General features: G+C 47.7%; 1 protein-coding gene across 1 annotated transcript in view; it reads left to right on the top strand.

The window, feature by feature from the left end:
- Positions 1–11,163, top strand: part of eef1g (eukaryotic translation elongation factor 1 gamma) — a 26,661-nt gene extending 15,498 nt beyond the window's left edge. Inside the window, exons 6-8 of the mRNA XM_072551104.1 lie at positions 8,729–8,901; positions 10,072–10,196; positions 10,874–11,163. Coding sequence (XP_072407205.1) covers positions 8,729–8,901; positions 10,072–10,196; positions 10,874–11,032 — 457 coding nt within the window. The 3' untranslated portion in view covers positions 11,033–11,163. The remainder of the gene's footprint in view (positions 1–8,728; positions 8,902–10,071; positions 10,197–10,873) is intronic.
- Positions 11,164–12,483: the final 1,320 nt, after the last annotated feature.

Below are 12,483 nucleotides of genomic sequence, written 5' to 3'. Positions count from 1 at the left end.
ACCGCCCCGTGGCTCAACGCTTCAACTCCCCCTCCCACTCCACCAAGGACATGCAGGTCCTTGGACTCCTCCATCACCAGACCATTGCAACACGACGGTTGGAGGAAGAGCGCCTCATCTTCCACTTAGGAACCCTCCAACCACAAGGGATGAACTCAGATTTCTCCAGATTCCTCATTTCCCCCTCCCCCCCACCTTGTCTCAATCCCAACCCTCGAACACAGCACCGCCTTCCTAACCTGCAATCTTCTTCCTGACCTCTCCGTCCCCACCCCAACTCCGGCCTATCACCCTCACCTTAACCTCCTTCCACCTATCGCATTTCCAACGACCATCCCCCAAGTCCCTCCTCCCTACCTTTTATCTTAGCCTGCTGGGCACACTTTCCTCATTCCTGAAGAAGGGCTCATGCCCGAAACGTCGATTTCCCCTGCTCCTTGGATGCTGCCTGATCTGCGCTTTTCCAGCAACACATTTTCAGCTTTATTGTTTAGAGTAATGGAAATGTACAGCACAGAAACAGACCCTTCGGTCCCACCCGTCCATGCCGACCAGATATCCCAACCTCATCTAGTCCCACCTGCCAGCACCCGGCCCATATCCCTCCAAACCCTTCCTATTCATATACCCATCCAAATGCCTCTTAAATGTTGGTAATTGTACCAGCCTCCACCACATCCTCTGGCAGTCCATTCCATACACATACCACCCTCTGTATGAAAAAGTTGCCCCTTAGGTGTCTTTTATATCTTTCCCTTCTCACCCTAAACCTATATCCCTCTAGTTCTGGACTCCCCAACCCCAGGGAAAATACTTTGTCTATTTACCCTATTCATGCCCCTCATGATTTTATAAACCTCAATAAAGTCCCCCCTCAGTCTCCAACACTCCAGGAAAATCAGCCCCAGCCTGTTCAACCTCTCCCTGTAGCTCAAATCCTCCAACCCTGGCAACGTCCTTGTACATCTTTTCTGAACCCTTTCAAGCTTTACAGCATCCTTCCGCTAGGGAGGCGACCAGAAATAGTTTGTGTAGCTGCAGTTGTAGAAAAAGGTGGTGACGAGGTGTTAGAACTGCAAGTTGATTAGCCAGATTTATCTTTTCTGTGACGTTGGATGAGGGGGTGATTACTTTCTGGGACATTGAGATCGTGCGCAGGATCTTTGACCTCTACCTGAGGGGCAGGCGACGCTTCATTTGGTACCACTTCTCTGTTGGCCTGGACTTTACACTCGTGTCTCCAAGCGGTGGTTACACTTTCTGACTGAAGTGAGGTGGGGGGGGGGGTAGCCGATGATAATAAGAGGTGGTAGGATGCTCAATCCTCTTGTGACGAGTGTACTGAAGAGACGACCTTTAACCTCTAGCACTGAGACCCTGGAGCCAGGGTAAAATGGGCCAGACGTGGATGGAAGAGGAATGGTATTATTCTGTTGGTGGGGCTCTCTTGCAGAAGTGGGGGATGTTGGAATTTTGAGGATGCAATAGCGTTAGTCTTACCCTTGAGTGAGGGAGTATTTAGTTCAATTTTCTGACCATTGACTGGGTCAGCATTAATTTCCAATCCCTAATTCCCTGTGCAGATGCTGATGAGCTGCTACAGCCTGTGTAGTGTAGCGATCCCCACAAAGCTGTTGGGGAGAGTTCCTGTGCCACATTTTTACTGCTTGTTTGGGTGAGGTGTTAAATCAAAAAACCTTGCCTTCTCTGTTTGGTTGGGACTTCAAGCAGGCATTTCCAGGAAGAGCAGAGCGCTATGGTGTTTTGGCAAGCGTGCCTTCCTTTGTGCCGTTAATGATAACCAAACTACCTTGCTTTTAATATTTTTAAAAATCCATTCATGGGATGAAGGTAGACTCGCATTTGTTACCCCATCCCTAATTGTCCAGTAGACTGTTACATAACGATATGTATAGGTGGTCTGGAGTCAAAACATAGGCCAAACCAGATAAAAGTGGCAGATTCCCTCCCGTAAGGGCGTGAGTGAACCAGATGGGTTTTTCCTGACAATTAACAATGGTCATCATTAGACTGTTAATGCCAGATTTTTTTTATAAATTGAATTCCCATTCCACCACCTGCCCCGCTGGGTCCCCAGAACATTATCTGGGTCTCTGGATTAAAGTCCAATGGTAATACCACTGGGCCAGCCCTCCTTTAAATTTTTATGGCATTTTGAGTCCGAGATCTTGCCTTGTACCAGTTGCCTGTTCACTGATCAGTCGTGATTGCACTTGATTCCTCCCTTTCTGATATCATTTCTGGCCTCAGGTTAATTAGATTAGATTAGATTCCCAACAGTGTGGAAACGGGCCCTTCGGCCCAACAAGTCCACACCGACCCTCCGAAGAGCAACCCACCCAGACCCATTCCCCTACATTTACCCCTGACTCATGCACCTAACGCTACAGGGCGATTTTAGCATGGTCAATTCACCTAACCGGCACATCTTTGGACTGTAGGGGGGGGGGGGGAACCGGAGCACCTGGAGGAAACCCCACGCAGACACCAGGAGAATGTGCAAACTCCACACAGATGGTTGGCCGAGGCGGGAATTGAACCTGGGTCCCTGGCGCTGTGAGGCAGCAGTGCTAATGCCACAGTGCCGCCCAAGGGTGAAGTTTCCACAGCTGTTCAACTACCAAACCATCCTTGGCCCTGTTAAGGTCTGCCACTTCTTCAACCTTTGTATTGTCATGCTGAGGTCCTAGGACCCCGTTTTGGCCCCTCAGTTCCCCAGCGGGTAGTTGGGGTGCCTCTTCCCTGGATTTAATCTCGACCTGAGTTGTTTGATGTACCACAATTGCCCTTGTTCCCCCATGCCAGCTTATGCTGGGAAGACAGTGCAGGTTTCCACAGTGGGTGAGTGTTTCTGGTGACCTGTTTTTCTACGCCTGTGCAGTTGGCCCCAGGTGAGGAGGCAGGCTGTTACACCGTTTGACTTTTAAGCCTAAGCTGTTTGCTATCCAATAGCAATTGGCTATTAATTAAACAGGTACTATTTCCTCCTGTAATCATCTCGTCAGTGGGATGAAAAGGCTTTTGTAATTCCCTGTGGCACTCTTAACATGGAATATACACCCTCCAGCATCATTCCCAACCATTGATGGACTAAACCATTTGAGGAAGATTTATGCCACCAAAGACTAATCAGCCCAATGTGTCCATACTACCCGAAGGGGGCGCTCTAACCTAACCCCACCTCTAGCTGTTGGTCCGTGCACCACTAAGTTCTGGCACCATAAGGGCATATTCTGGCTTCTTTTGGGATACGGTGGAAGTTTCTGTCTCGACCATTATTTGAAGTAATGAGTTCCAGGCCGCGCCCCAGCTGCTTCCTATGAGGTGGTGGAAGCAAGTAACCTCATTACATTTTGAAGGGTGCTGGGGTGCCCTTTAATAAGGGGATTTGTTACCCGAGATAGAGGGTGAGAGCACCTTTGGGTGGATGTGCATGTGTTGCCAGGAAGGCTAAACCATAGCGAGGGACCAGGGAACCGGTTTAATTGGTACAGTGTCTTACTCAGACATCACTGCACCCTGACTGCAGGGCACAAGGATGGCATTGGACAGTTCAGGGTAGAGGGGTGGAATCTCTGGAGAGCAGGTATATGGGCTTGGAGTGGGTAATTGTAAAACACTGGTGTTACTTTAATTTGAAGAGCTGGATAAGGAGTATGCATAGTTTCAGCTTGTAAGTGGTAAGTTTAGGGCTGACGTCTGACAGATTCTTAAAGGATTAAAACAGACCCTGTATAGAAATAGTAGAACACTAAATCCTAGAGTTGTTTTAAAAAAAACCGATGGCAGGTAGTTTCTGTAGATAGTAAAAACAATGACTGCAGATTCTGGATTAGTGGTGCTGGAAGAGCACAGCAGTTTCTGTAGATGGGCTGCATGCTCTTTCTACTTTAGATCTGTTTGCCGATAGTGCACCTTCTGGTCCGGAAGTAGGGACAATACCATTGGAGCTGTTCTTCCTGGTGTATAATTGTGCAGGGGGGCTTGTTTGTTTGGAGTTTGTATTGAGCATGTGGCAGTCAAAGGGTTATTCCCTTATCGTTCCAGGTTGGCTCCATTCCCAGTTTGAGAAAGCAGTCTTGGCCAAACAGCTAAAACTTCCTCACAAAGCAGCCTGGCAGTGGAACCTCAATTGTGGCTGAGGCATCATCTCACGGTTTAGAGATTTGTTTTTTTTTTCCCCTGCTTTCTTCCCTTGCCTGCCTTTAACCCTTTCGCTAATGTTCCAGCCTCCTGTTGATATGGCAGGGGCCCTTTGGCCCATCTTTGGAGACTGTTAGATGGTGTTGGTGAGATGGCCCAGTCAGGGTGTGAGTCCAGCTGCTCATGGTTCAAAATGGTGCTCCCTTAGGGAATGTTGCATTTTGTTTTCCCTGCCTCACAGTGACCCCACTTTGTTTTTATCGGAAAGGAGCTGGTTCTTCGTGGGGTCAGCCAGTTAAGAGATACCTTGGGCAGTAAGGTTAGTCATCACGCAGGACTAGGTGCACTTTGACTACCATCAGAGCTGACCAAATCCTCGTTGGCCTTCTAGCCATGGGATCTTTAATGGGCATGGGAGCAGTGCCCTTCTAGTTTTTAACCCCATTCCTTCCCTGGGATACCCTAGCTGATCTTAAAGCTCTTGCCCTTTACTCCCCTGTGCCCACCCCCCCCCACCCCCCTGCCCTGCCCTGCCCCGCCCCGAGATAAACGATAGGACCAACCAGTAGTCCCCATCCGTAGGAAGTGGAACTAGGAATCTGTTAATGTAAACATGATCCGATGCCAGCCAGGTGCTTCAGGTTGTATTTGTGAACCTGCACAGGCATTTCTTTCACCCGCGTCTGAGGTTGCATGGACGGTATTCCTGCGGGTTCCCACTCCCACGGTTATGAGGGAGCTGGTGAAAGCTGTACGGATGAGACCACAGCAAATGGCAGGAACCTTGGGAGCTTCCATGTACAGAGGGATCTCCGGGTGCAAGTCTCTAGCTCCCTGAAAGTGTGAGCACAAGTGGGATAAGTTGATAAACGAATGCTTACCACGTGCTTGCCTTCAAGAGCCGGTGGGGGGGGGCATTGACTATACATGTTGACGAGTCACTTTAGTCAGAGACATTTATAGAGTGGTGTGCACTGATATCGTTGCCTCACCAGGAAGGGTGTGGAGGCTTGGAGAGGATCAGAGTGTATTAGCTACAAGGACAGGTTGAACAAACTTGGCTTGTTTTCACTAGAGTGTTGGGGGCTGAGGGGCATCGTGATTAAAAGTTTATACAATTTAAAAAGGGCTGGATACAGGTTGTTGAACAATGGAAACTTTTCTGAACCCAATCTACCCTTTGTGGTTATTTTTCAGCACCCCACCAGCGGTGATCAGGAGAGAATCATGTCACTCTCAGGCCTCAGTCTCATGGTTAGACCTTTCAGGGAAGTGTTTTCTCTAGAATAGAAAGGACTAAGGGCTAATCCACTGGAAAATGTTCAGATGATGAGGGAATTCAGTGGACTCAAGTTCCACTTGAGGGGATACCAGAACAGAGCACCATTGATGGAAAACAAATCATTTATAAATCCATCAGTAATTCAGGAGGATCTCTATTACATACGGGGTTGAATGTGGGACTTACCCCCGAAAGGGGGTGGTTGAAGTGAATCTTGTGCTGCATTTAAGGCAGAGTTAGTTATGCACGAGGGAGAAGTGAATCGAAGGACATAGGGGGAATATGAAAGGGTGGTTGCAGGAGAAAGTGCTGAGTATAAATTGACCTGTTGAGCTAAGCTTTACCTAATTGTGATAGTGCTTTTGTTAGGCTGACAGTGTCTGTTTTAGGACATACAACAGGCTGCTACCAGGGGGCACTGTTTGCCTGCCAAGAGCCTGGTGGTGTGTTTGTGTGTCAGCCAGCACACCGTGTACCAGCTCTGTGTCGAGTTCGTTAACCCTTCCAGTGCTCTGGGTGAGCTGGGGCCTGTGGTGAGAAAATGCTGAATGTTTCCTGTTTTAAGAGGCTGTGCAGGGAGGTACCTGCGAGCCTGTGAAAATAAATAGAGACAAGAGGCCTGCTGTTGGCCATGTTGTTTCATTCCATTCTCTGAGAGCCGGCCGATCGCTGGCGTTGTCAGAGTTTGAACCTAGACATTGCAGCCTGGAAGTGAACACTGAGGAACTTCTGCCACGCAAGGCAGGCGTTTCTGTTCCCAGTCAGCAGTCTATAACCAGCGCTGTGGATCTAGGGTTACACACACATTGGCATCTCGCTGACCTTCATCTGCCTGACCGCTTTAAAAAGAATATCTCCCTACTTTCACATCGCTTGCATAACTTTTCTGATGGATTTACTGTTACCTGCCAATTATTTAATCAGAAAGCGGGGCAGTGGGGCCTGTTCTCGGCCTTAATTGCACTGTTGATTTGTCCTCCAGGTCCTTTCTACTGCTGAGAAACTCTGTTTTTGAGGAGAAGCCAAACTGAATTCAACTTGCTGCCCCCACCGTCTCCGAATCCATTAGAAAGGTGTAGGCTGATTCCCGGACCCTATACTAAGGCTGTTCCACGATCAGCCTGAATTTTAAATCCAGGTTTTCAAGTGGGAGGGGTCTTCAGCCAGGGGGGTCTACTTCTGTTTTTCTGTTGAGTGTTGTGATTGTGTTTTAATAAGAGTTTCTTCACGTAAATCGCCCACCACCTCCCCGCGTCCCCCTTCCTTGAACCTCCAGCGGCTTGGGCCCAGTTTGTTGTTGGCCCAACTCCCAGAGTGACTCTGCCTGCAGCTGCTGTAGAACTGGCTACATCCAGTTTAAGGCTGTACAGGCTCTCCCATAAATCTCCCAGGGTTTTTGCAACGCCTGGAATCGTAGGGCTGCAAACATTGCTGGTTTTTTTTGTGTGTGTGTCTGTGTACCTTCTCTTTCTCTCCCCTCCCCTCTTCCCTTCCCCTCTCTCTTTCTTTTCCCTCCCCCCAAAAATTTCCCTGTCCCCTCATGCTCTCTCCATCTCCTCTCCCCTCCCCCACCTTCAGTGATTTACACACGCCATGCTCGGTGGGACAGTACCAAGGAGCGTCTGGAACCAGTTAAATCTCTGAAGGAAAGCCAGATTTCTAAATTAAAAGCGACAGTTTTCTCCAAACACTGGACTGTTTTTCAGCTGCATCTGGCATTTCTGTTCCTTCTTGGTTTTAACCAAAGCCATGTTTGTACAGAGAGAGAGAGACAGGATTAGTTATTGCTAGTGTATCTGTAAGAACAGCCTTTTCTCACTTCTCAAACTGTCTGTTCACTGGGAGCTATCAGCTGAAATCCTTGTCCCATGTGTGAACACATTTTTCCCCATCTTCCTGGCTGTGGAGGTGCTTATGAATGGTTTAGCTTGAGCCCTGCCCTGTGCTCAGGGGAAACTACCGAGCTAAGGCTGTCTCTGCTACCCTGCTTTGTAGTCAGCTAACATTGCGAGCTGGGTGTTGATGAAGAGTCCTCCTCTCTTGGGCTTCGTGTGGTGCTCAATTTGAAATAGTGTTGTTTCACCAAATACTTACTTGTCGGGCACTTCTTTAAATAAATGTAAAATATATTCAGAAATTTTCAAAAGGTTTCTGGTCCTGTCGTTGTCTCTAAAGATGAAGCCATTCCCTCTTGGACACAATGTAAAGCTAAAGAGTGAAAATACCCGACGACACCTGCATTCTCGTGGACTGTGAACTTTCTTTTCAAACCAGAACGCTTTCCCTGGACCTAACTTGTGCTCGTATCCCCCTGACTTATTGGCTGAGGGAGGGAGCCCCCTGTGCACCAGGCCTCTGTTGGGATTAGAACACCCCAAAGCATTTTGTCACTAGTTACATACTTCCTATAAATGTTGTCACTGAGTCCAACTGAGCACCAGGCAAGGTCCCACACATCCTAGGTTTGGGTGTCTGTGTTTGGATGACAGGGACGTTTCACCAGGATATACCTCACCAGGATATACCCCTCAGATATACTTCACCAGGATATACCTCAGTTGCTGTGTATGTATTTGGTGGTTGATGGAGAGAAGTTTACCTCAGATGCACGTTATAATTTACGAGGGTGTTTGGTTAGGACCAAGTCACTCAAGGTCAGAGAAACTCCAGAAAAATGAGAGGCCTTCTATCTGTGCATGTATGCTACTGATAACCTGGTTTTATATTTATAATAATTCTGGTTTCCTTCCTATCAGAAAGATGTTGTGAAACTTGAAAGGGTTCAGAAAAGATTTACAAGGATATTGCCAGGGTTGGAGGATTTGAGCTACAGGGAGAGGCTGAACAGGCTGGGGCTGTTTTCCCTGGAGGGTCGGAGGCTGAGGGGTGACCTTATAGAGGTTTACAAAATTATGAGGGGCATGGATAGGATAAATAGACAAAGTCTTTTCCCTGGGGTTGGGGAGTCCAGAACTAGAGGGGCATAGGTTTAGGGTGAGAGGGGAAAGATATAAAAGAGGCAACTTTTTCCACACAGAGGGTGGTACGGGTGTGGAATGAGCTGTCAGAGGAAGTGGTAGAGGCTGGTACAGTTGCAACATTTAAGAGGCGTTTGGTTGGGTATATGAATAGGAAGGGTTTGGAGGGATATGGGCCGGGTGCCAGCAGGTGGGACTAGATTGGGTTGGGATATATGGACGGGTTGGACCAAAGGGTCTGTTTCCATGCTGTCCATCTGTGACTCTATATGAATGTTTGTTTTCTGTTTTTAACCTTTTTCAGTCCGTTTATCCTGGATGAGTTTAAACGCAAATACTCAAACGAGGACACTTTATCTGTTGCCTTGCCACACTTCTGGGAGCATTTTGACAAGGAAGGCTGGTCCATCTGGTATGGCGAGTACAAATATCCAGCTGAACTCACCCTTGCCTTTATGAGTTGTAACCTGATTTCGGGTAAGGATCTTTTTACTAACTAAAGCAGCCAATTCTCCCCTTTTTTTTTTGATTGCACAGCAGCACAAGTTGTTTGATGCTCTGAAAATAAATTCCTTTCTTAGGTGGCCTCTAAGAGAGTTTACATTAAATGTTTAGGTATCTGCTGTGACTCAGCGAGTTGCACAATTGCCTGTAAGCCAGAGGTAGTGGTTCCAATCTGACTCCATTTAAACCCACAATCCAGTTCAATGCAAGTACTGAAAGAATGCTGCACTCAGATCCCATCTTTCGGGTAAGACGTTAAACCCCATTCACCCTGTTTGGCCGATTTATTAAGATCCCATGGCCACCATTGGAAGAGGAGGAATGAGTTCTCCCTCATGCCCTGGGCCAATGTTTATTGTTCAGTTAAATACCAAAGCTGTTTTGGAATGTCCAGAGGTTTTGCAGGCTGCTGTAGAAGCGAGTCTACCTAATGAGGTCCATTGCTCCTGTACCACTCCAGTCAGAAGGCCAGGCTGGTGTGATTGTAGTCTGTTAGCTTCCTTTGGTAATGTAATGCCATCGGTGGCAGCCATCGCTGCTAATTCTGACTGGTAAGGTTAGTGTGTGTTCAACCAGCCAACAGTTAGGGCCTGAAAATTAGAGACGCTGAGGCAGAGAAGCAGATCAACTTCCACTTTGATCAGTTTGTCATTTTCAACTCAACATTACCTTTGAATAAGTAATGTTTTTGACTCCTAGGTGCTACTAAACATTTGCTGCTGAATTTTCTGTTCTTTTGTAATTGGTCTGTTTCTGTTCATGTGTTGTTGAATTACTGCTTGTCTGGATTTCCTTCTGGGCTTTGACTTGTAACAATAAGGTTCATTGCACGGTGGCTCAGTGGTTAGCACTGCTACCTCACAGCACCAGGGTCCCAGGTTCGATTCCAGCCTCGGGTGACTGTCTGTGTGGAGTTTGCACATTTTCCCCGTGTCTGCGTGGGTTTCCCCCCTCAATCCAAAGATGTGCAGCTCAGGGTGATTTGGCCGTGGGAAATTGCCCATAGTATTAGGCGCATTAGTCAGAGGGAAATGGGTCTGGGTGGGTTACTCTTCGGAGGGTCAGTGTGGACTGATTGGGCCGAAGGGTCTTTTTCCCACGCTGTATGGAATCTAATCTAATCTAATCTAATCCTGTTGTCAGGTATGTTTCAACGCCTGGACAAGCTGCGCAAAAACGCCTTCGCCAGCGTGATCTTGTTTGGAGGGAACAACGATAGCAGCATCTCTGGAATCTGGGTGTTCCGTGGCCATGAGCTGGCCTTCCCGGTATGACCTTTTCTGCAGTGTCCCCACTGCCTCATCTGGAAGTTAGTGATGGGGCTTTTTGGCATAATGCGCAGCCTGATTGCACCCAATGCCTGCTCGCAAGATTGTGGGGTAGGTGGGGGTGCTAGAGGATGCTGGCATTGCAGCCTCCTCTGATAGAGGCAATACTAAGAAACTGATCAAGCCAGGTGTATGAGGGTGATTTTAACTTTTTTGGGTCTTTGGTTTCATTCTGGTGGAGTGGCTTCCAAGCTGCTCCAAGGTTTCTTTTGGAAGTCAGTGCCATGTATGGACCTCCGAGGTCCACAAAACCGAGAAAATGAGAGTATCGGCTGCAGGTTTTGGAAACGGTATCCAAATCCTTGAAATTTCTAGGGCTGTTACCTCCAGGTGTGCAGTTGATCAGAGTTGAGAAACTCTAGCCTTTCGATTAGTCTGTAATTGACGTTCACTTTAACCCAGGAGATGTATCTCCCTAATCATGGTTGCGGCCTGTGTCTAGTCTAGTGTGAAATTCGGTGCCTTGCCTTTGATGCTGATGCTCACAGCCCTTCCAATAATTTGCAGGGGCTGCTGATCCCTATCTCGTACCTTTTTTAAAACAGGCGCGAGGGACTGAGGGACGGGTTGTTTTATGATTGGGTCAGGTGCTTGACTTATTTGGTTTCCCTGTCCAGATGTCTCCTGACTGGCAAGTGGACTACGAGTCGTACAGCTGGCGCAAGCTGGATGTTGACAGTGAGGAGTGCCGGACGATGGTGAAGGAATACTTTGCGTGGGAGGGGGAATTCAAGCATGTGGGCAAGCCCTTCAACCAGGGGAAGATCTTCAAGTGAGCAATAGACTCTGTGCCAGTTCAGCACTGTCAGTCCCTTCGCCAGGCTGCTGTTCCCACCCAGTGCACGTGGCAATGTCACCAGCTGCTATTTTTAAATCACAGATGCAGAATAAAAAGAAACTTATTCCATCGCTGCTACTGTCACTTTTATTTCTTGCTGCCAGTTGTGTGGGTTCAAGCTTCAGCCTGTAAGCTGGTAATCGGGCCCTACTGTTCTGTGGCAGTGCTGAAGGAGTGTGCATTTGTGCAGCTGCAAGTGTGATGTTCGACTGAAGTCTTGTTTTGGGTTCCTTCTGAGTCGGTCGCACAACATGGAAACAGACTCTTCAGCCCAACCAGTCTATGTCAACCACAACTCTAAACTAAACTCGTCCCACATGCCTGAACTTGGCCCACATCCCTCCAAATCTTCCCTGTTCATGTACTTATCCAAATGTCTTTTAATTGTTGCTGTACCCATATCCAGCACTTACTCTGCAAGCCCATTCCACACATACCACTCTATGCAAAAAGAAAAATAATTTCCAGTCTTTTTTAATCTTTCTCCTCTCACCTTAAACATATGTTCCTGTGTCTTGAAATCCTCCACCTTAGGGAAAAGATACCTGCTATTCACTTTATCTATACCTCTCATGATATTTATAAAAGGTCTATTAAAGGTTACCCCTTAACCTTCTACGCTCCAGTGAAAAAAGTCCCAGTCTATTCAACTTCTCATAACTTGAGCCCTCCATTCCCAGCAATTTCTTAGTAAATGTCTTCTGAACCCTCTCCAGCTTAATAATATCCTTCCCATAACGGTCTTGAGAGATTTCTGAAAAATGGGTTTTTCTGTCCTTTCCTAAACAAATACACTCAATCACGTCCTCACTGGCCCAGAGTGGCTACTCTCCTGAGCAATATATGTTCACAACGTTTCAGAGCCAGATTCTGTTCTCCCCCCCCCCCCCCCCCCCATCCCTTGTTCTGCCATTAGAATTCCGCTCATTTCTTCCTTGGGAGACTGTTCCTTCCCGAAGCCCTTTCCCAACCTTCTGGTATTTTTGGGCTGTCCTCCCCTCTCAGTCAGCGTCTAGAAAATGGTCCATTGGAACACTTGTCACTGGCTCCTTCCGTATACCAGCCCAATTTTATGCCACTCTACACTCTCACTTGCCCAGGGTCACTCTTGCCAGTCTTTTTCCTGGCCACCACATTGTCTGATGGTGCTTACCCTGTGACCTCTATCAGCAAGTCAGTTCCTGCTGTGTTACACCCCTGCCATACTCTGCATCGCCCTCCAGATCGTCTTTTCGCTCGGAGAAAGCTCCTTGCCATCCGTAAGCTGACTGTGGGTGAATGCGCCGATGTTAGCTTTATGGAAAAGTGATTCCTCCTTCCTAGATAAAGCCTCCCCACCTGGCTATATCATCACCGTCTAAGACCATGGTCATCTCATCTCGGTGTGTG

This window comes from Chiloscyllium punctatum, chromosome 31 (assembly GCF_047496795.1).
Source record: "Chiloscyllium punctatum isolate Juve2018m chromosome 31, sChiPun1.3, whole genome shotgun sequence".
Lineage (NCBI taxonomy): Eukaryota > Metazoa > Chordata > Chondrichthyes > Orectolobiformes > Hemiscylliidae > Chiloscyllium > Chiloscyllium punctatum.
The sequence above is the reverse complement of the archived record's forward strand: the minus strand, read 5'-3'. Positions and strand labels throughout refer to the sequence as shown.